Genomic DNA, 23,454 nt, shown 5'->3' with positions numbered 1-23,454 from the left:
ACAGTATTTATCAGTAAAATGTATTAGCCAGATGACCTACAACTACGAACACTCAATCTCTCGACTCTTAAAGAGATTAAATCTCAATGCTAATAAGGGAGATACAAGTTTTTAATGCTAAGAGATAAAATCAATTTTTGATTATGACAGGATAATCGGTTATATAACTATGGGGGCGTGATAATTAAAAAATTTCAGAGATACACACTAGGTTGGAAAATTAAACTTTAGGCATAAGATAAGGCCTGAAATAGTCTCACTGACATAACAGATATCATTTATCCATAGAAAAGCTTACTGTAAAAAAAAGGTGGTTTGGGTTAGAATCACCTTGGGAAAAACAAACAAGTCTGACCAAGAAGTAATCAGTCAATAAACCAAGTTCTACAACCTAGGCGGTGCTGATAAGGTAATCTTTTCTTCGAAATCTGCTAAGAATCCTGTGACTCAAGGAAAGGAGTAAAAATAATAATGCTGTAGCCCTCAGGGTGTATAAAAACTAGCAGAGAAAAATAACAGAAGTAAGAAAGGCATTAAACCCATGATATTGGTGCTTTAGAGTAGATTTAAGTGAAATTACAGCAATAAATTCTGTAATCTTTGTTTTATATGTTTATGAATTAAGGTTTTGAAGTGCTTAAAAGGATCAGCCATTCTAAATATATAATTGCGATTAGTTTAAATTGTTTAAACTTATATGTTTTGTTTTCTTAAGATTCTTTTTATTTATTTGACAGAGACACAGCGAGAGAGGGAACACAAACAGGGGGAGTGGGAGAGGGAGAAGCAGGCTCCCCAATGCGGGGCTCGATCCCAGGACCCCAGGATCCCAGGATCATGACCTGAGCCGAAGGCAGACGCTTAATGACAGAGCCACCCAGGCGCCCCTAAACTTATATGTTTAAAACTGTATGATTAATACATCTGTAATCAATGTTTAAAGGCCTCAAGAAAAAAGATGTTTTCAGTTTGGGGAATTAGATTCATGAACTGAATAAATGGAGCACCAAAGAAGGAATAAACGGTTGTATTTCTCTCCATGGGAACACCCTTTGGAGATCAAAAGATCTGTCATCTTACCTTACGTCACTTATCTATTCCTGTGTTATAAATGGTCCCCAAATTCACCGGCTTGAGGGGGGATTTTTTTTATTAACATATAATGTATTATTTGCTTGAGGGGTACTGGTCTGTGATTCATCAGTCTTCCACAATTCACAGCGCTCTCCCAGTGTCCATCACCCAGCCCCCCCACCCCTCCACTCTAGCAACCTTCAGTTTGTTTCCAGAGATTAAGAGTCTCTTATGGTCTGTCTCCCTCTTAAAACAACATTTATTATCTCACGGTTTATCATCTAACAGGTCAGGGATCCCGCGGGGCTCAGCTGCCTGCTTCTGGCACCAGATCTCTCCACAAGGCTGGAATTAAGATGTCATCCACCCTGAGTCTCAGGCTCAACTAGGGAAGGAGCACCTTCCAAGCTCACTCACGTGGTCGTTGGCAGGATTCAGTTTCTAGCGGGTTGCCGAACTGAGGGCCTCAGTTCCTCCCTGGCTATTGCTCTGCCATGTGGACCTCTGTTCCTTGCCCTGTGGACTTCTGCATAAGGCAGCTCACAACATGGCAGCTGGTTTCAGCAAGTCGGCAGGGGAGAAAGGCCAAAGAAAGTATCGTAGTTTTTTATAACCTAATCTCAGAGGTGACATCCCATCATTTTTGTCACCTCCCACTGTAAGAAGTGAGTCATTAAGTCCGGTTCACACTCAAACGGATTGTACAAAGGCAGGAATACCGAAAGGTGGGGATCACTGGGAGTCATTTTAGAAGCTATCTGTGAAATTTTCCTTAGACATTGGCTCAGAAGAAAACAATACACTGAGGGTCCTGGGTGTGCAACCAAATGTCATGTTTCTGCAAACACCAAATCACCAAATATTTATTGAACACCTTCTATACACCAGGCATTATGGTAGATGCAAGGGATATAATGATAGATGAGGCACACTTTCTGCCCTTAAGGAGCTCATAGCTGAGTGAAGGATACCAACAACTAAAGGAGAGTTAGCCACTCTCTATTCTCTGCCCCTCCTATAATATCTATCATTTTATTTTGCAAATACTCATATAAATCTCTGGTTCCCTGTGAGACTATAACGTCCCTACAAGAAGGTACTATGTCTGTTTCATCTTCTGGCTCCCTGTTTTTTCACATGGCCTTACTCCTAGGAGTCCTTCATTAATATAACACTTTGAACCTATAAAGCAGACATGGTCAATAATCTATTAGCCATTCACACCTTAATATGAATTAACAGCTCCAATCTTGTGAGAAATAATCATTAGCAGGGGAAGAAGAACTTGGGAGCTGGACAGAAGCGATGTTAAGGGACTGGACAAAGAGGAAGCTTGTACCGTTAAAGAAGATAAATGCTAAGTCTAGTTTTGTTGAGGCCTGATTTAACTGCCCCATTCCTACCACCTTTCCCCACTCCTCCACCCCAAACAATGCAGCCGTTATACTGTATTATGGTTCCAGGTCTTTTCTTCTCTGGGTTTTTCCAGGTTCTTTAACACAGGCAGTAATTATATGCCATAATTCCAACACTGACAGAACTCCATTTTTCTCACATAATTGCATGAATGTGAACTCTCTGTAATTACCGTGTTTAATTAGAAAATGAGATGCAACTAATTAGGACAGGTGATAAAAACAACTGCGAACATTTCTTTCAAATTTACCTTTATCATAAAATTCACTCAGATTAAGCCCTAGTGAACCATAGAAACTTTTTTATAAATGCCACTGGCACCAGTCTAAATGAATATTATTACCAGAGTGATTCATATATGTGGACGACTTAGAATAAGAACATCATCTTTCTTAGAAACTTAAGCTTAATTGATGTCTTTGGTCAGCTTAATTTGAAAAGGTAAATTATGGGTTACACAGTTAATGCTTAATGTGGACTTCAAAGAAATATTTGTAATGTGCAACTCTCTCTAAATACAAACAGAAAAAAGCAGGGTTGTTCTAGTGGAAAGGTTTAGGGCAGATGGGTTGGGCCTCCCCTTATCCCACAGAATCGACAGGCAGGGAGGGGAAGATAAGAGCCCTCGCAAAGCACGGTGTCTTTCTAGAAGGGTGGGGTGTGTGAAGGGAAACCTTCTGGCCCTGCAGATCTTTGAAAGAGTAGATAGGTCTTGAGGCTAAGCCACATTTGGGGAGAGGGGCCATATAGATAAGTTCTGCTCTTGAACAGAGTTAGAAGAATAGAGGGTACACTGGGATGGAAAGGTAGAGAAGAAAGCTGGAACTGGCAAGGATGGTTATAAGTGGCCAGCACACCAGCAAACAGGTCTTGCTAAATTCAGCTGAGTTGTTATTACAGTAGTCTCTGCTCCCTGGTTACCACCCACATTTTCAGTACAGTGTGTTACTTTCACAAAAGCCTAGTAAGGCAAGATGTTTGTGAAGATCACTGGAAGGGCTTGCATGTTTATGGTCTGGGTGGATGTGACGTGGAGAGGAACAGCATGTGTGGGGCTAAAAGATGGCCAATACACGGGATTAATTTGATTGTTAGGACAAGTAGTGGAGTGTCAAGTGCCTAGAACAGCATCCTGCACATGGTAGAGCTGATATGTGATTGTTCACATAAATAAATAAATTAATACATAAATACATAAATAAAGTCTGTAATTAAGCCCCCATGGCGAGCTCAGCTAACCTGGCCAAGCAGAGGAACAGAATCTCTGGAGTCAGTAGCAAAGGGTCACGGCAGTGTCCTCCAGAGTTTTACAACCAGATTCATTTATTATGCTGACTCAGGAGCCTAAGACTATAATCTCATTAATGATAAATACTAAGAGTATTTTCATCTTTCAATCTGGACAATCTAGTATAAATACTTGGAATATAGTAGAAATCCAGGAAGAAATTCCTCAATGGAGAAGTAAATAGATAGATGTCTTCTGAAAATCCGTATATTAATTTTTTAAAAATTTTAAATTGACGTATACCTGACATAGTTAAAAATTTTGGATCATTTAAAAGACAGAGCATTATTTTAATTATAACATCACTAGGATATTTGTTTAAGATTTTATTTATTTTGGGGGCACCTGGGTGGTTCAGTCGTTAAGTTTCTGCCTTTAGCTCAGGTCATCATCCCAGGGTCCTGGGATGGAGCCCCGCATCAGGCTCCCTGCTCAGGAGGAAGTCTGCTTTTCCCTCTACCCCTCCCCTCTGCTCATGCGTGCACGCACTCATGCTCTCTCTCTCTCCTGCAAAAATAAATAAAAATCTTTTTAAAAAAATATTTTTATTTATTTTTATTTAGAGAGAGAGAGAGTGTGCACTCGAGCGGGGGGAGGGGCAGAGGGAGAGGGAGAGAGACTCTCAAGCAGACTCCCTGCTGAGCATGGAGCCCCACACGGGACTCAATCTCAGAACCTTCAGATTATGACTTGAGCCGAAATCAAGAGTCGGACACCTAACTGACTGCCCCACCCAAGCACCCCAGCATCACTAAGATATTTTTTAACCATCATAATTGTTTCTAGCTCCAAAGGAATTCTTGTAGCCTTGGGAGTATCAGTTGGCCAACCTTGCTCATGACAGTAAACTTACCCATAGCTCTGCCCAAACCAGCCTCAATGTTTGTAGATCACAAATCTAGAAGTGGTTATTTTAGTGCAAATTTATCTCCACAGATGGGGTTTGCATACCATAGATCATAAGCAATATTTCTGAGTACAAAGGACAGCAGACAAGACTCTATGGTTCTACCTTCAAAATATATCCACAATCCAGCCACTTATACCATTTCCACTAGCAGCACACTGGCCCAGGCCACTTTAGCCACCACCAGAATTACTGCCATGGCCTCCTAACTGGGCTCCCACTTGCACTTTGGCTCTGTGGTGTCTTCTCTCAACACAGGCAGCCTTCTAGAGAAACTTGTTAGGATACAATCAGACTGTGACCCTCCTCTGCTTGAAATATCTGTATCAGTTGGCATTCCATCGGGAAAGCCAGAAACCACTCTTCTGTGCTGTTGCAAAGAGAGGGAATATCTCTTACAGGGCACTGATTACAAAGCTTAGTAACGACCGCAAGCCACCACCCCCCTTTAGGCTGGAGGAACAACAGGGGAAAATGGTGTTCCACTGAGCCTGCGATCAGAGCCGCTGAAGGGACTACAGTTGGAACCGAGCTTCCTGAGCTAGCAGTCCTAGCTGCCGCAGCTGCCACACGGGAGCAGCTGTCCGGATCCCCATCAGAAAGAAAGGGAAGGCTCGCCCTTCCTCCAGTCTTCCTGCTCTGCCGATACCACCTGCTGGCAGAACTTAACAGGAAGCCAGCAGGCAAGACTTCTGGGAAGCAGAGTTTGCAGGCCTCCTGCCCCAGCAGTAAGAGCAGGGTATGGAGGGACAGGGTATGCAGTTGACAGCAAACAGACCCCCTCCCAAGCAGCACTTCACTCAGTAAAACCCACGTTCTTACAAGGGCTCCGAAGGAAGCACGCCAACACACACGTGCCTTCCTTTCTGACCTCGTTTCCCGACACTTGTCATCTTGTTCACTGAGCTCCAGCCACACTGGTTTCTTTGCTGCTCTCCAAACACGTCAGGCTCTCCTTCCTATGGGCCTAGCACTTGCTGTTTTCTCAGGCTGGAATAATCTTACCCCAGATATTCTCACAACTCCCTCCTCATCTCCTTTCGGCCTTTATTTAAAGGAAACCTTCTCAATGATGCTTCCCTGAAAACTAATTTAAATTTGCAACCCCTCCCAACTCTCTATGCCCCTTATTGTTTTATTTTTCATCAAAGCACTTACCCTTTTCTAACACTCTATACACCCATACATTATATATATACATACATAATTATGTATTTTAATTCTCTGTTGTGTACTTTTTGGTTGTCTCTAAATATATACTCTATATACACATATATATTAAATATATGTTTTCTGTTCTCGGCATCCCCCCACCAAAATGTAAGCTCTACGGGGGTTAGGATTTTGTCTGTTTGGTCTACTGATATATCCCCAGGGCTCAATAAATACCTGTTGTCTGAATAAACAGATGTAATCATTAGTGTATATATTTATTATGAGATGAAAAGGATTAAAGTCTCCAAAAAGCATGAAGGAAGGAAAAGAAGCCAACATTGCTTACACTTCTTCCTCTGGGAAGCCCCTTGAACCCCACTCAGGCTACGTGAGATGTCCCTTCTATGTGCTTCAGATGCTCCTTGTAATACCCCTGTCCCAGAACTTGCCACACTATGCTGTAATTATCCGTTTGCTGATCTGTCTCCTCCACTGAAACTGTAAGCCCCATGCACTATCCAAGGGATGGTACCCATCTGGGTAACAGTGCACATCAAGGACGCGGGGCTCAAAATATTTATTGTCGAATGTTCCTGTCAAAAAAGAGAAGAATACACTTAGAGGTCTCCTGTTATCATTCCTTCCTCTGGTACTCTGGAAAAACAGAAGAGTCAAAGGCTGTGAGAAAACATACACCAAGTCAGGAAACAGCTAAGTGTAGAAGCAAAGAAAGTTGGTGAGCCATAGTTCTATCATTCTGGCTAAGAGAGAACAGGCAAAATTTATCATGGATTCCAAAAATATTTTAATCTTTTTATTAGAAGTGTTTATATTTCCTGAAAAGCATTCCACTGTTGCATTATTTTAACAGCTGAATATTAGAGGATAACAAACAAATCTTGAAAAAAATTAAGTTATGAAAATCAAAATTATCATAGAAAAGCCATTGTGTCTCAATAGATAACAGATTTTATAGTGTTATTCTCAAGGGATAAAGGGAGTGGGTGTTAGAGCTACAAAAGTTCATTAACAAAAAAATTTAATTTTATAACCAACTTTAAGACAAAAGAATTACCTTTAGCATGTGTATTCACACAGTAGAAAGATAATTCTTAAAAATCTGCCTTGGTTAGTTTTTCTTTTAGAGGTTTCCAATAGGTAACGATAAAATATCCAATCTTTTTTTGAAGAGATTGTGGCTGTATCTTAGATTTAAAATACATTTATTTATTTGCTAATAATTCAGGGGCTGGAAGAAGTCGTATCACACACACATACTTAAGCACCAAATTTATCATAAATAGCTTTGACTTGGCTTATAACCCCAGTAGTTTAGAGGCACGCAGAAATGTCTTATCTCATCTGGTCTTAAGAAGTAGCATTGCTCATTGCCTGCATGAATACTACCCAAGCATATCACACAGGAGAGACTCGGGACTTGGAAAGAAAGGCCTTCTCAGCTTGCCTATCTCCAGCATGAAGCACATACATGTTGTTTTGTTTTCGGCGGCCTGTGAGTACGTTCCGCATCGGGCATCCCTTTCCTCTTCTGCTTAATTAAAAATTCAATCTGACCAATAATGATTTGAAATGCATTATAAGCTACAGGAATTCAGTTCATCAGAAACCTGCCTTTTTTTATTCCTTTCTCACTGCATAATTTTGCAAAATAACTCCCAACCAGAAAAGGACTTAAACCTGCAGCCTGAAATGTACATGTATTTGCTCACTAGTGCAGGGAAAAAACCTGAGCTAAGTCAAGTAGGATGCATGCACACATTCCTGGAAGGATAATTTTAGAACCCGTTTCAAAGCAGACTCTAATTCAAAAATGCCTCTGCCACTTAGAACCAGACGGAGATGCTCCTAGCCTTATGAAATGTCATCAAGTGATTGAGTTCTGCCAGTGGAGGAAGTGGTCACAGCCACTGTGGCTTCCTTGCTGGGAGAGGGAAGAGAAGGAGGGGGCAGTTTATTAGAAATAGCTTCAGGAAGGATGCGATCACAGCGGACGTACAAAGCCACGGGCTATTGATTGCAAATCTGGCAAGGCTGCAGGCCACTCTCATTGCAGGCAGGGCAGCGCAGGGCCCGATAGGACTCCTTAAATCTGTTGGCCAGCATGGAGAACTTGCTGCCGTGGCACAGAGAGCAGGTGGCACTGCCCGACCCTCGGCAGTGAAAGCAGTTGTCCTCGGGAAGCTCCCCTTCCTGCAAGAGACAGGTCAGGGTTTAGTGACAGCAGTTCCAGACCACGGTTCCAAAACAGGCTGAAGCAGCACAGGGCTGCCCGAAAGGCAGAGACAGAGTGAGAGTACAAAATGCTTCCCACAGTGCCAATGGGGGAACTGGCCAGAGGCACAGAATACTCACTGGAGTTTCATCAGAGGGTTTCCCTGATGGAATCTCTAAGGCAGCAGCTCCTGCCTTGAATTCTGTCCCTTTCCATTCCTCGTCGCCCTTGTCACCACCTGACCCGTGACTTCTGTATGCTCCCACCAGGACAAGGGCTTACTCTTCCTCATGGCCACATACTAACAGCGAACCCCTGTAGCATGCTTAGTAGGTGCAGGTGCGGTTCTAAGCCTTCTCTACATTCACCTATCTAATCCACATGACAGCCCGGCGAGACAGTGCACGTATTATCATCCCTGCTGCAGACAGGAAAATGAGAGACCGAGAAGTTCAGTTATTTGCCGATGGTCACACAGCTTGGAAGACAGGAGGCAGGTTTTGATCCCAGGCCACTGAGCAGCCGAGTTCCTGCTGCTCGTGACTGTGCACACAGCCCCATCTTGTAGCTGTCCAACATCAGGCATTCAAGAAAGACTGTTTTTGTGTGACTGACAGACTGAGGGGATGGATGACTCGATGTTACAGTCCTCCAAAGCTTAGCTCTGAATTCTTGTACTTTATCTTTCTTTTCTTTGAGAACTGTGGTAAGGCCTGGAACAGCAATCATGCACCTTGGACACTTCCCTTGACCTCTAAATCTTTGATTTTCTTCACCTGCGAAATGGGACTGGTAATGCTCACCATTCAGAGTAATTGGAATATTAAATGAGAGAGTACGTGAAAAGACCACAATAGATTATCTGCCATATTACAGGTTCTCCATAAAAGTTAGTTCACTTCTAAGCCTTGCTAGTAAGTCTGGACTTACTAGTCCTCAACTCACATCCTGCAGAATATGCTCCCTATCTACTGCCATGCTCCTTCCCTAAAACCTCTCAAGGAAACCAGCAAACTTTGCACTCTGCAAAGACTGTGCACAGACCACGAACATTCCAAGAAATAAGTGGTGGTACTAGATCAACAACAGGTGGATCCAGCACCGAGTCCTGTCTATTCTACCTGCGAAACATCTCTCAAATCCATCCAGTTTTCTCCGCCCACAACCACAATCCCAGTCCAGATACCCACCAATTCTGGCACAGATTCAGGGCGGAGCCCTTGTGGGCTGTTCTCCCCAACCCAGTCCACTCCTATTGGGTTTCAGACGTCGGCTTAGCAGTGCCTACACCTCTGAACCAGGAGGCCTGACCCACCTGTACTGCCCCAAGCACAGCAGGTCTCATAATCTACTGAAAGCTTCTGCTGACCACATAGGAAGCTATCTGCGCTAGTCCCTGTCACCATCACTTCCAAGACTTAAAGTGCAGTGACTGACACAATATTTGTTGTGGACATGTTTGCTGGATGAATAAACAAAACGACGATATCTGGAGAACCCTTCCAATTCTTAAATTCTAGAAACTAACAAAAGGACTGGAGTCCACTGGGTGGCTCCACCCAGCTAACACAGCTTTCTTTTATAATTTAAGAATAAAAATAATCTTGAAAAGGGAGGTATAAGTTCTGAAAGTAGTTCCATTGTGCTACAAAGTGCCTAAGAAGGCATTAAATTTTATTTATTCTAGATTTAAGGAACAGAAGTGATTACCCAACTGACAAAAACCTAAATGATGTCTATGTATCCTTTTGTTAATATTTTATTGATTGCTGCCATATTTTAATATACTAACAATGGAGAAACTTGTTTTCTTCCCTTAAAGTGTTCAAAAGAAATGTATTTGCCAAAATATTCTTTAAGCAAATTGTCACGGTCCATTTTTTCTGCCAAATCCACATGTTCTTATTTTGTACTGAATCCCAGTGAGATTTTGTCTCTCTCTCTCTGTCAAATAAATAAATAAAATTTTTTTAAAAAAAAGATTTTAATGTTGCCAAAGGAAGTAATGCATACATGTCACCCAAAACTTAATTTGCATAGAATGCCAGGCTCAGATATTAAAAGAAAGAAATAAAAGGCATCCGAATCGGCAAGGAAGAAGTCAAACTCTCACTCTTTGCAGATGATATACTTTATGTGGAAAACCCTAAGACTCTACCCCAAAACTGCTAGAACTCATACAGGAATTCAGTAAAGAGGCAGGATATAAAATCAATGCACAGAAATCAGTGGCATTCCTACACACCAACAACAAGACAGAAGAAAGAGAAATTAAGGAGTCGATCGCATTTACATTTGCACCCAAAACCATAAGATACCTAGGAATAAATCTTTTCTTTTTTTAAAATTTTTAAAAAAGATTTTATTTACTTATTTGACAGAGAGAGAGATAGTGAGAGAGGGAACACAAGCAGGGGGAGTGGGAGAGGGAGAGGCAGGCTTCCTACGGAGCAGGGAGTCCAATGCGGGGCTCGATCCCAGGACCCTGGGACCATGACCTGAGCCGAAGGTAGATGCTTAACGACTGAGCCACCCAGGTGCCCCATACCTAGGAATAAATCTAACCAAAGAGGCAAAGGATCTGTACTCAGAAAACTATAAAATACTCATGAAAGAAATTGAGGAAGACACAAAGAAATGGAAAAACATTCCATGCTCATGGATTGGAAGAACAAACATTGCGAAGATGTCAAGGCTTCCTAGAGCAATCTACACATTCAATGCAATCCCCATCCAAATACCATCCACTTTTTTCAAAGAAATGGAACAAATAATCCTAAAATTTGTATGGAACCAGAAAAGACTCCGAATAGCCAGAGGAATGTTGAAAAAGAAAAGCAAAGCTGGCGGCATCACAATTCCGGACTTCCAGCTCTATTACAAAGCTGTCATCATCAAGACAGTATGGTACTGGCACCAAAACAGACACATAGATCAATGGAACAGAATCGAGAGCCCAGAAATGGACCCTCAAGTCTATGGTCAACTCATCTTCGACAAAGCAGGAAAGAATGTCCCATGGAAAAAAGACGGTCTCTTCAACAAATGGTGCTGGGAAAAAATTGGACAGCCACATGCAGAAGAATGAAACTGGACCATTTCCTTACATCCACAGAAAAATAGACTCCAAATGGTTGAAAGACCTAAACGTGAGACAGGAGTCCATCAAAATCCTAGAGGAGAACACAGGCAGCAACCTCTTCGACCTCAGCCGCAGCAACTTCTTCCTAGAAACATCGCCAAAGGCAAGGGAAGCAAGGGCAAAAATGAACTATTGGGACTTCATCAGGATAAAAAGCTTTTGCACAGCAAGAGAAACAGTCCACAAAACCAAAAGACAACCGACAGAATGGGAGAAGATATTTGCAAATGACATATCAGATAAAGGGCTAGTATCCAAAATCTTACCAAAGAACTTACCAAACTTAACACCCAAAGAACAAATGATCCAATCAAGAAATAGGCAGAAGACATGAACAGACATTTTTCCAAAGAAGACATCGAAATGGCCAACAGACCCATGAAAAAGTGCTCAGCATCGCTCAGCATCAGGGAAATCCAAATCAAAACCTCAATGAGATACCACCTCACACCAGTCAGAATGGCTGAAATTAACAAGTCAGGAAACGACAGATGTTGGCGAGGATGTGGAGAAAGGGGAACCCTCCTACACTGTTGGTGGGAATGCAAGCTGGTGCAGCCACTCTGGAAAACAGTATGGAGGTGCCTCAAAAAGTTGAAAATAGAGCTACCCTAGGACCCAGCAATTGCACCACTGCATATTTACCCCAAAGATACAAATGTAGGTATCTGAAGGGGTATGTGCACCCCGATGTTTACAGCAGCAATGTCCACAATAGTCAAACTATGGAAAGAGCCAAGATGTCCATCGACAGATGAATGGATAAAGAAGATGTGATATATATATGTATATATATATACACACACAATGGAATATTATGCAGCCATCTAAAGGAACGAAATCTTGCCATTTGCAACAACGTGGATCAAACTGGAGGGTATTGTGCTGAGCGAAATAAGCCAATCGGAGAAAGACATGTATCATATGATCTCACTGATATGAGGAATTCTTAATCTCAGGAAACAAACTGAGGGTTGCTGGAGTGGTGCGGGGTGGGAGGGATGGGGTCGCTGGGTGATAGACACTGGGGAGGGTATGTGCTATGGTGAACGCTGTGAATTGTGTAAGACTGTTGAATCACAGACCTGTACCTCTGAAACAAATAATACATTACATGTGAAAAAAAAAAAAAGAAGAAGATAGCAGGAAGGGAAAAATGAAGGGGGGGAATCGGAGGGGGAGATGAACCATGAGGGACTATGGACTCTGAGAAACAAACTGAGGGTTCTGGGTGAGGGGTCGGGGCATAGGTTAGCCTGGTGATGGGTATTAAGGAGGGCACGTACTGAATGGAGCACTGGGTGTTATATGCAAACAACGAATCATGGAACACTACATCAAAAACTAATGATGTAATGTATGGTGATTAACATAACATAATAAAATTTAAAAAAAAGATTAATGAAATGACCTGGCGAGCCTGCTGCAGAGAACAAAAACAAATCATCGATCAAATTTTCTCTAATGTCACGTGGTTATACAATGCAGTATTAGATGCTTGACTGGAGTTTCTGCTCTTACCCTGAGTTACCACCCTCCTTCCAACCACTTGCCCTCAGCATACTCATTGAATCATTTAATGATTCATTAAATCAAGTGTTTCAGAGCCCCTACTCTGTACATGGCATGCGAGATATAAGCTTCTGTCTTTCATTCTCAGCATTTTTAAATTCTTCTCAGAAAATATTCGGTAAGAGGACTTAGAACCTAGTTGTTCTGCACAGCTGAGGTTCTAGAACTGACAGACCTACCCAAACCACCTCTTACTAGCTGCACAAGCAAGGAAAGGGGTCTCAGCTTTCATCAGAGACTCAAAGGCTTGGGTAGCACCGAAGTGGCCAACAAGCACCAATCTGGAGGCTGCTCAGCAGGCGGGTTAAGATTATAAGATTGGGGGGTGCCTGGGTGGCTCAGTCGGTTTAGCGACTGCTTGATCCAGGATCCCAGGGTCCTGGGATCAAGCCCCGCGTCGGGCTCCCTGCTCGGCAGGAAGCCTGCTTCTCCCTCTCCCACTCCCCCTGCTTGCATTCCCTCTCTCGCTGTCTCTCTCTCTGTCTCTCTCTGCCAAGTAAATAAATAAAATCTTAAAAAAAAAAAAAAAAGATTATAATGTTGGTAGTCAGGTAGACCGGGGTTTGACCACTGGCTCTGATGACCTCTGGCAAGTTACTTAACTTCTCTGTGCCTTGGTTTTCCCAGCTACAGAAGAAGACCGCTAACAATACCGCCCTCAGAGAGTCCTTGTGAAAATGAAAGAGACTAATGCATGGAAAGCACTGTGCCCAGTGATCATGGGCCCTCAATAAATGGCAGTTCTTCTTCTTATTATTACTATTATTTCAAAGGCAAGATCTTTAAAGCATAAAGAAGCCCAGATGACTTATGTTCTCGGATCCACTGAACACACAGCCAGATTTTTCCCCTTCCCTATTTCACTGTGGCTCAATTCAATTATTCCTCTCCTTTTCTTTTATAGTGAATACAGAGGGTCAGCAGGGTCTGGCTTTTAGCCTCGGCCCACTGTTTCATCAAGGTTCCCACTGCTTCCCTGTTCCATCTGCCACAACAAAGAGTCTCCTGGTCAGAAGGGGCTCCTTGATGTTCTCTGACCCTCTTTTTTAGAATAAAACCTGTCTGGGCATTTACTGCACGAGGGATTTGGCAAACAAATAGCAATTTAAAACAGAGTTTAAAAGACAGGCAAGTGAAGTATAACCTTTCACGGCAACGTTCTGCTGCACGCCTCTGTCCTAGTTTATGGTTGTAGAGCAAAAACACATGGATCTCTCCAAATTGAATTTAAAGATAATTGTCATGTCAGGCCTGTCGCTGCCTTTTTATTCAGGCCTGCAGCGTGACCTGCATTTTATCATGTCTGGCTCTCTACTGAAAATATATGCTCCTACAAATTACCAAATGGTATGGAAAAGAATAGAATTAGTGAATTTTAAAGTGGAAAGGTAATGCTTTGGATCACAACGTTTAGTAGTCCGCCTGCACCTCTGCTAGGCTCTGGACAGTGCTATATAAAAGGCAAGAGGCAAGACAGTTCTTACCAGCAGGCTCTCTGGTCCCAAATTCCAGTACTCTTTCCACGAACATTTAACTAATATCTACTGCACACCTACTCTGTGCCAGGCTCTATTTTTTATTTTTATTTTTCATTTTTTTTTGACATGGGAACTACTATGCTATACCCAACATAAATACGGCCCCTGCCCTCATGGAGAGAAATTCTAGCGGGTGACAGTAAACATTAACCAAATATTTACACAGGGAAATACAAGACTGCAACTGAGGAGGGATGTGAGGTGCTCTGAGGGGTCCACCCTTGGGTACTTCATCCTCCTGGAAGTGAGGGGAGGCCCCTCTGAAGAAGTGATGTCTCCACTGAGATTTCAGGTGCTAAGGGCAAGGCGGTGGGGAATCTGGAGAACATTCCAGGCACAGGGAAGTTGCCTCTGGCAGGAAAGAGCAAAGAGCATAGGAGTGGTAGCTAGATGGGCAGCGTGTCTGGGACAGAGAATGAACAGAGATGTGTAAGAGTAGGCTAAACAGGTGAACAGTGTCCAGGCTATCTACTGTTTTATTCTAAGCAATGAGAGGTCACTGAAGTTTGCGGTCGGGGAAAAGAGCGATGAAGGGGTGACGTGATCATATTTGCATTTCAAAAATATCAAGTGTGAGATCAGGTTGGAAAGGGATATGAGTCCTTGTGAGCAGAACTTTAATAAGAGTCTTTTGCTAGAGTCTGGTCATCACCTTCTTGTTCTGTCCTCTAAACCCTACGAGGGTAGGGACATCACTCACGTATGAGGAAGTCCCTGGCCCATTTTGTCACATCAACCCAGAGGAGATGAGAGAGTCCCACAGTAAAGCTGCAACTCCCAAGAGATGGAAACTGAAGAGAGAGAAAATTCATTTCTGCTGCTATCCAAGCTTTTACCCTCTTAGCTTAAACCCATCAAAATTGCTTTTCCCACTGCCAATCCCACACTGTGAACTAATGAATATCATCACTCTACCCCTTTATCTGAGCACGTCTGAGCAACGGTTTCCAAGGTGAGGAGTCCGCACCTCCAAGAGGTATGGGCAGAAAATCATTCTAAGTATTTCTATTTACTTTTTATCTTAAAAAGGCAAGAAATTAAGCTTCAATCATATTTTCAAAAGAAACTGTTATGCTAATTTTTAATAAATTAGTTGCTCCTGGCCCCTTCACTAGGTCAGGCAGTCAGCAGACAAATACAGCACCCAAGGGACCCTGGAGTAATCATGATGGAAAGTGACCTCACTGCACGTACAGTGACAGTGGTGTCCCAGCTCATTCATTCACTTTGAGCATACTGCCGCATACGAAGTTCACTTGTCCCTGGTCCAGCGGATGTACAGAGGATAGTGCTTAGTTTTAACTAACTAATCTCTACAAAACCCAAACACGTGGCTTGATAAGATTCTTTAAGGAAACTGGATTGAAGATAACCCCAATAACAGAAGCACAAGCAGACCCACAAGAAAAAGAACAGAGCTTATTTTTCCCATCTCTGGAATAAGCTGTTCTATGCCACAATGCAGAGTGAAAACAATAAATACCTAATGAGATCTCAGAAGAAGTCACCAAAAACAATTAAAATTATGCATATTTGAAATATAGACATAACTATTATTGCTAATCACATACCATTAAAATATAATAAACTTAAAATTCCTTAACATTTTTAACAGTTAAACATCTTAAGTATTTATATTCAAGTTTTCACTTAAGTAGTGCACAATCAAAACCATTTGGAGACCACTGCTGTAGGGCCAGCCCCAAGGAGGACAGTGAACCATTCTGACACACCTGTGGGTACCGGTTATGGGGAAATGTGCATTCCGCGTCTGGCAAATGCCTGTCGTTCTGGTCACGGTCTCCATTGATTTCTTCTTTGCTCATCAGAGACTCTTCCTCAGCCTCCTCTTCCTTCTGGAGAATTCTCCTCATGAAGTCTCTCTTGTCCATTGGGGTTCGAATGATTTTCAAGTTATTCGTGTAGATGATGATCTTTCCAAAATCTATAATAGGTGGGGACTAGAGAAATGAAGAATGAGCATGGCGACTTACCAGCAATCACCACATACAGGGCTGCAGAACCTGTTCAGCATCCCAGGAAATAGGGGAGAAAGAACTTGTAACTCTCTAGCCCGTAGAATTCCAACAGACCCCAAAGCTACAATTCACTCCCTGGTTTGTTCGCTCTCTCTTGAAAACCCTGAAAACCAGCTTCCTTCTCCCTGTTGATGGTAACCAACCAAAGCTAAACTAATCCTATAACTGGGGTGTAAGACTCTGCATGGCCAGGGCCAAAGCTTCTATTCCCACTGCCCAGAGCTGGGCACAGTGAGTGTTTTATAAACACAGAAGAATGCTTAAAAAAATAAATAGCTCTCCAAAATTTTTATGCATAAATAACAGTAGATAAAATTTCCTGAATTATTATCATTATTTTATTATAGTGATAGCATTTATTTTGTGTCAGACATCATGCTAAGCATTTTACAAACACTACCTCACTTTCCCCTCAAACATCCCTTGAGGCGGACAGTATGATTTCTACATTTTTACAGATGAGGAGACTGAGTCACAGTGGGGTCAAGAGCCTCCTAAGGTTACCGTTGGTCAGGGTCTGTGGCTGGGATTCGAACCCCAGTCTGTCTAACTCTAAAGCCCATATTCTTAACACCTACACTGCACTATTCACAAGTATTTTCCCCCCAAAAAACCTGTAAGATCATTATGTATATAAGGATCATATATATATATACATATATATGTATGCATATATATAGTAGTGATCTTACATATATGTAATATCTTATATATGTAAAGTTTTTTATTATTTGTACAATATATAAATCTTTTTATATCAATAAATATACTTTGGTAGCATCATTACTAACAGCTTATGTTCCTTTACGTGGATTTATCATGTATTACTTGATAATTTGCTGAGGAATAATTTATGCAATACAACAATGCAGCAGAGAAGCATGGAGGAGTAAATGTTTAGGGATTACTTAACTAAGAACCCAGAGATAGGATAGCTTGGCAACAAACAACACCGATCTTAATTCTGCTGTTCACCAACTGTAAGATATAGGAGAGTCATCTGGCCTCTTAGAACCTCAGTTTGTTCATTTGCAAATGGGGTGACATCTAACTGGTGGGCATCACCACAGACAAAATCATTATTAAAACAGGAATACGTGGGGCACCTGGGAGGCTCAGTCGATTGAGCGTCCAACTCTTGATTTCTGCTCAGGTCATGATCTCAGGGTCGTAAGATCGAGGCCCGAGTCGGACTCTGCGCCCAACCTGGAGTCTGCTCAAGATCCTCTCTCCCTTTCCCTCTGCCCGCCACCCCCCCACTGCCCCGCTTCACACACTTGCGCACACATGCTCTCTCACTCCCTGTCTCTCAAGAAAACCAAAGAAAACAAAACAAAAAAACAGGAATACTTGGATACTGGCCAGTAAGAGGTGCTGTCATGTGACTCCTGAGTGCCCTCCTGTCACCCCCAGCTCTCTTCAGGGAGGCTCTACCACCCCCCAAACCCAGTAATGTAGCAGTTAATGCTTAGGAGCCCAGGCCTCAGGACCCTGCCCCAACGCTCAGCTGGCTTCTGTGCTGGTGCTGGCTGGGCAATGTTCCTGTGGGGAAAGATTCTGATGCTCCTCCCTGAGGCTAATTATATCGATTTCTAGGGGTGGAGGTGCAATGAAGAAGATACAAAACAGGGTTTTCAAAGCTAAAGATACTATGCAGGGGTGGGCATTGTTACTGTGGCTGGTATTAAAAACTGTTCATTAGTACTGCATGCACAATCATGCTACACAGCTAAGTGGCCCAGCACCAAAGATCCTGCCCTGCCTTTATAGAAGTGCAGAAACCAAATTTTATCAGGATGCTGCAATCAAGCAGTCTCCTATTTATAGCCATAACACATTCAGTCACAACCTGGCTTAAACAGGACTTCAGTACTAGGATCCCCCTTCCTTGAAACAGTTTTCTATTATTATTTATGAAGCCACGAGCTTCCTACTTGGCCCTGTTTTCTCTCCCTCTCTTCAAGGGATCGTGTGGCAGGCTCCATTTCCTATTGTTTGATGCACCCTGGGTTCCTGTTTCACACTCTGGACTATCAGTTTCTGAACATCAGAAGATAAAGATGGTGGCACTTTTAGAAGGTTCCATTTCCACTTCCACTAATAGCCAAAGAGGCTTAGTTACTAGGGAGCTTTTTTTCACATGTAAAACTGGTTTTTTCAAGGTGAAACTCTCAATCTATTTAAAAAAGGGGGGGGCGCCTGGGTGGCTCAGTCATTAAGTGTCAGCCTTCGGCTCAGGTCATGGTCCCAGGGTCCTGGGATCGAGCCCCGCATCGGGCTCCCTGCTCCGCGGGGAGCCTGCTTCTCCCTCTCCCACTCCCCCTGCTTGTGTTCCCTCTCTCGCTGCATCTATCTCTGTCAAATAAATAAATAAAATCTTAAAATAAGAAAAAAGAAAAAAAAATCTGTGGTCATCTGGTCCAACCTCCTGCCTCTAAGCCGGTCTATATCTGAGACACCCAAGATAGTACATTTATTTTTAATGTACTTGAAAGAAGGACGGTCCCAAATCACCTGTAAGGTGTGTTTATGTTTCATTCACCCTGACAGCCAAGTTCTTCCTTGTGTCTAAGGAAACCCTTCAGGTGAAACTAAAGTTCACATTATCTAGTGACACCAAAAGCCTGTGAGGAACACCCACTCCTACATTACAGAGGGCCCGGACGAAGCCAGGAATTTTTGTGTTTCCTTCCATAGTGCCCAGAATGACATCTTGGGTGACCAAGCTTCGTAAGTGCTCTGACGTCAGTGGTCACGTGCCTGGAGACCGCTATTCAGGCACCATGAAACCTTTCCACTTAAAATGCAGGGACACCTTCCTGAGTCCTAGAAATGCAAAGGGCTTTGGGGCAGGCAGGCCTGAGGTCAATTTTTCTGTGTAAGATTTGCAAGTTCCCAAACCCCATGCGCTGTTTGTCCAATTTGTAGAATTCTCAAAGAATTACTGTGAAGATGAAATGACCTATGTACAAAATATGTGTTCAGTAAATGCCACATCCCTTCCTTCACTTCCATTTTTTAAATGAACCTTATAAACTTCAGATGGTTTCAATTCTTTAAAATATTTATTTATTTATAACCACTTTCCCTATCATATACAATTTTTTTAAAAGACTCAATATTTCTTTGATGAGAATCTGGTCGTTATCACAATGGTAGGGAATATTTGCTAAGCACATCCAATGTTCCAGGCACAATGCTAAGTATTTCGTACGTATATTCTTTTTTTAATCACCACAACAATCTTCATAAGTAGATACTTTTATTACTCTCATCTCCTAGAGGATGACATTGAAGCAAGATTAAGTGGTCTGCTCAAGCTCCCACAGCTAAGTAGGTAGAGTGGCCAGCAAGCCCAGGTTTAAGAGACATCATAGTCCCTGCTTTTTTTAAATTTTATTTATTTATTTAACTGACAGAGAGAGAGAGACAGCTAGAGAAAGAACACAAGCAGGAGGAGTGGGAGAAGGAGAAACAGGCTTCCCGCCAAGCAGGGAGCCCGATGCGGGGCTCGATCCCAGGACCCCGGGATCATGACCTGAGCTGAAGGCAGCTGCTTAACCAACTGAGCCACCCAGGTGCCCCACCTGCCTTTTTTTTTTAAGATTTTATTTATTTAGTAAATAAATAAATATTTATTTCTTTAAGAGACAGAGAGAAAGACAGCACAAGCCGGGGCGGGGCGGGGGGGGGGGGGGGGGTGGGAGGGGCCGAGGGAGCAAGGGGAGGCCACTCCCCCCCGAGCAGGGAGCCTGATGAGGAACTCAATCCCAGGAACCTGAGATCGTGACCTGAGCCAAAGGAGACATTTAACTGACTGAACCACACAGGCACCCGCCCGTTTTTTTTTTTTTTTAATGATTATTTTTACGGTGGTAAAATATACAGTACATAAAATTTACCACTTCAACCATTTCTAAATGTACAGGTTAGTGGTATTAGTACGTTCACACTACTGTGTAACCATTACTACCAGTCATCCCCTGAACTTCACCTGCTCAAACTGAAACTGTATCCCCAGTAAACTCCCACTTCTCCCCTCCCCCAGCCCCTGGCAACCACGGCTCTATTTTCTGTCTCTTTAAATCTGACTGTTCTAGGCGCTTCACAGAGATGGAATCATATAATTCTGTCTTTATGACTGGTGTATTTCACTTAGCGTAATGTCTTCAAGTTTCATCCATCTTGCAGCATGTGTCAGAATAGCCTTCCTTTTTTAAGGCTGACTAATATTCGACTGTGTGTATATACATTTTATTCGTCTACTGATGGACATTTGGGTGTTTCCACTTGTGAGCAACTGTGAAAAAGCTGCTATAAACATTGATGTACAAATACCTGCTCAAATTCAGAGCTTTTACTGTAATTGTTGTGCTTAACTGCTACCCAGTGTTGCTTCATAATCAATATTGACTAGGGTTCATTTTACAGTTGGATTCGCTACTGAAAAACCATGGCTTTCCAGTTCTCGTTTCCTTATGTTTCATAAATACCACACTGACAGCCTGTTTCAGTGGGCGGAGCTGCAGGAATCCATCCTGACCCCTCTCTCAACCAGAGGTGGGCTAAGATTGGGAGGTAGCATTTGGATCAGGCAACAAAGAAAACAAGGATAACTGGATCAAGCAGGAAACCCGATCAAGCAGGAATCAAACTCTTAAAAATGGTCTCCAGAGTACTGTGTTTAAACCAATGTCGTGGTGCTGCTATGAAGACTCAATTAGGGGCGCCTGGGTGGCTCAGTTGGTTAAGCGACTGCCTTCGGCTCAGGTCATGATCCTGGAGTCCCTGGATTGAGTCCCGCATCGGGCTCCCTGCTCGGCAGGGAGTCTGCTTCTCCCTCTGACCCTCTTCCCTCTCATGCTCTCTATCTCTCATTCTCTCTCAAATAAATAAATAATCTTAAAAAAAAAAAGACTCAATTATCTGGTTGTATAAGTCCTTACCAATCATACACATTTACATAAGTGCCAAGTTTGACACATGACTTGTGATGGTCCAGTGGTCAAATTATCTACCATGGCCTTGTAAAAGGTCTGTAGAAACTACAACTTTTTAAAGTCTAAACCTACAAGTAAGATTTGGTTTAAAAGAGATATGTAAGTACAAGACATAACCAAGAACCTAGGATATAATAAACACTCGGTAATGGTAACTATTATATTAACATCATCATTATTAGTAATGGTGAGAATGGAACTGGAATAAAAAGAATAATTTTAGAGAATAAAAAGGAACATTCCACACCACCAAAAGCATGAGAAATCAGAATACCTGGGTTCTTATTCTGACTTTGCACCTAATGACTCTCTAATACTGGGTGGATCCCTTAACAACTTGGCACTCGGTTTTCCTCATCTGCAAAATGGGAATGACCGTATTTTGCCTTTCTCCTCAAGGCTGTGGTAAAGACCCAAGGAGAAATTACGTGAAACTACTTTGTAATGCATAAGGCACTCCACTAACATGAGGGGTTGTTCACTCCAGCCCCCTTTATTATCAAAAAGAAACCTGGTATTATCTCTGATAAATGTGGACTCCCATAATTACACTTTTACCAATGCCAGAAAGGCCAATGCATTTTTCTGCCATAGATGAATTATCTGTTCCCTTAGGCAACTAACAATAAAAATGATTAAAGAGTAATTATCTGAATTTCACACTTTAAAGATGAGAGCATATCCTGGTGTACTATTCATTAATAGCCTGGCACATTATATAATTGTATTTAATCTTAAAGAAAAAAGGCATTCATGGTCCCAGTGGCAGACATATACACATCTCCTTTTCATTTTTAGAAATCAGTGAATATTTTCCAAGTTCTTCTAGCTTAAAAGAAAATCATGCAGGGGCTTTTGATTATCCATGGTACTGGGAAAGATAATTGAAATTAACAGATAAAATACACGTTTCAATTGAACTATTAGCTCAGATTTCTTCCCCAAGTAACATTTCCTCTGGTTGACATGCTTTTTGCCATTTCTTCCCAGGACTCCAACCACTCAGTGTTCATGCTAATGAGCAATGGAAAGGCAAAATAAATAAACAAAGAGACAAACATTTTTTAAAAGCAGGCAGCAGGAGGGAGATAGGAAATAAAACAAGACATGGATAAACCACAAGCTGAAAAACTGGCTGGAGTGAAATGAGCACCTTCAAACACTCAGCTCTTTCAGGAAACAAAACAACCAGTTGTCACATAATTTTCTAAAACGGCAGTCTGGCAAGCTGAAAACCACTGCATCTCTATTTAATTTACTTACCAAGATAACCCAGCCAATGACCCAATTACAATTTACTATCCTGGATGGAAATGAACTCTACATGCTTATTGCACTTTCCAATAAGGAGTCAGCAAACATGTTATTTTTGTCCCAGAAATATTATTCCGATAGCGGCTTCCCATTTAGTGCACCTACAGCTCTGGTTGATACTGGAGCATGAGCAAGATACAAATTTGAATCAGTCAGGTGTTCTCCTATATACATTTTAGTCCTTAAAGTTTATACACCACGCACAATACCAACCTTATGGTCATTCGCCTTGTAATCGTTGAAGAAAGCCTGGCTGCCTGCCAAAGCGTAGGCATTGCCCTCTCTAAACACGCTGATCCTTTGAGCAGTCAGCTTAGGGGAGTATGGTCGGGGTTTGGGGGCTTCCCCAGACCCATAAACACCATCCATTGGTTCAAGGGACTCTTGGAGAAAACTGTGAGGGTATTCCTCCTTTGGCGACTCTAATTCCTGCCCATCCTCAAAGACCTGCTTCAACACTCTGCCACTGTAGGAGGAAGAGATTTTAAATCGTACTTTCCGTGGTTTGCTGTCACTCTTCTGGTTCAGCTTCTTCTCAGGGTCCTCCATCAGTAGAAATTTTACCCTGTGGTTTCCAGGCTTCAGGGTTAGCCAGTAAAATTTGGGGCTCTGAGGAAAAGGCATTTTATTTTCTCTCCTCTTGCATATAATTAATTCAAGTTGGTGCTAGGGTATACTCAGTTTACAGCAACTGACACCCACACATTAAATATTGATAGACCCTCATGCAAAGGTAGGTGATTGTGGGTTTATGGAGTGGATGGAGCACAGCGTGA

General features: G+C 42.3%; 1 protein-coding gene across 1 annotated transcript; it reads right to left on the bottom strand.

Moving 5' to 3' along the window:
- Positions 1 to 7,276: 7,276 nt before the first annotated feature.
- On the bottom strand, positions 7,277 to 23,227 carry GRXCR2 (glutaredoxin and cysteine rich domain containing 2). The gene is made up of 3 exons (XM_025892344.2): positions 22,892 to 23,227; positions 16,059 to 16,286; positions 7,277 to 8,051 (listed from the first exon to the last, which is right to left on the bottom strand). The coding sequence occupies exons 1-3, from the start codon at positions 23,225 to 23,227 to the stop codon at positions 7,869 to 7,871; spliced, it is 747 nt and encodes a 248-aa protein (XP_025748129.1). The 3' UTR covers positions 7,277 to 7,868.
- Between the last annotated feature and the right edge of the window lie 227 nt (positions 23,228 to 23,454).

This window comes from Callorhinus ursinus, unplaced genomic scaffold, assembly GCF_003265705.2.
Source record: "Callorhinus ursinus isolate GAN/ISIS: 27379988/994484 unplaced genomic scaffold, GSC_fseal_2.0 scaffold23, whole genome shotgun sequence".
Taxonomy (NCBI): domain Eukaryota; kingdom Metazoa; phylum Chordata; class Mammalia; order Carnivora; family Otariidae; genus Callorhinus; species Callorhinus ursinus.
The sequence above is the reverse complement of the archived record's forward strand: the minus strand, read 5'-3'. Positions and strand labels throughout refer to the sequence as shown.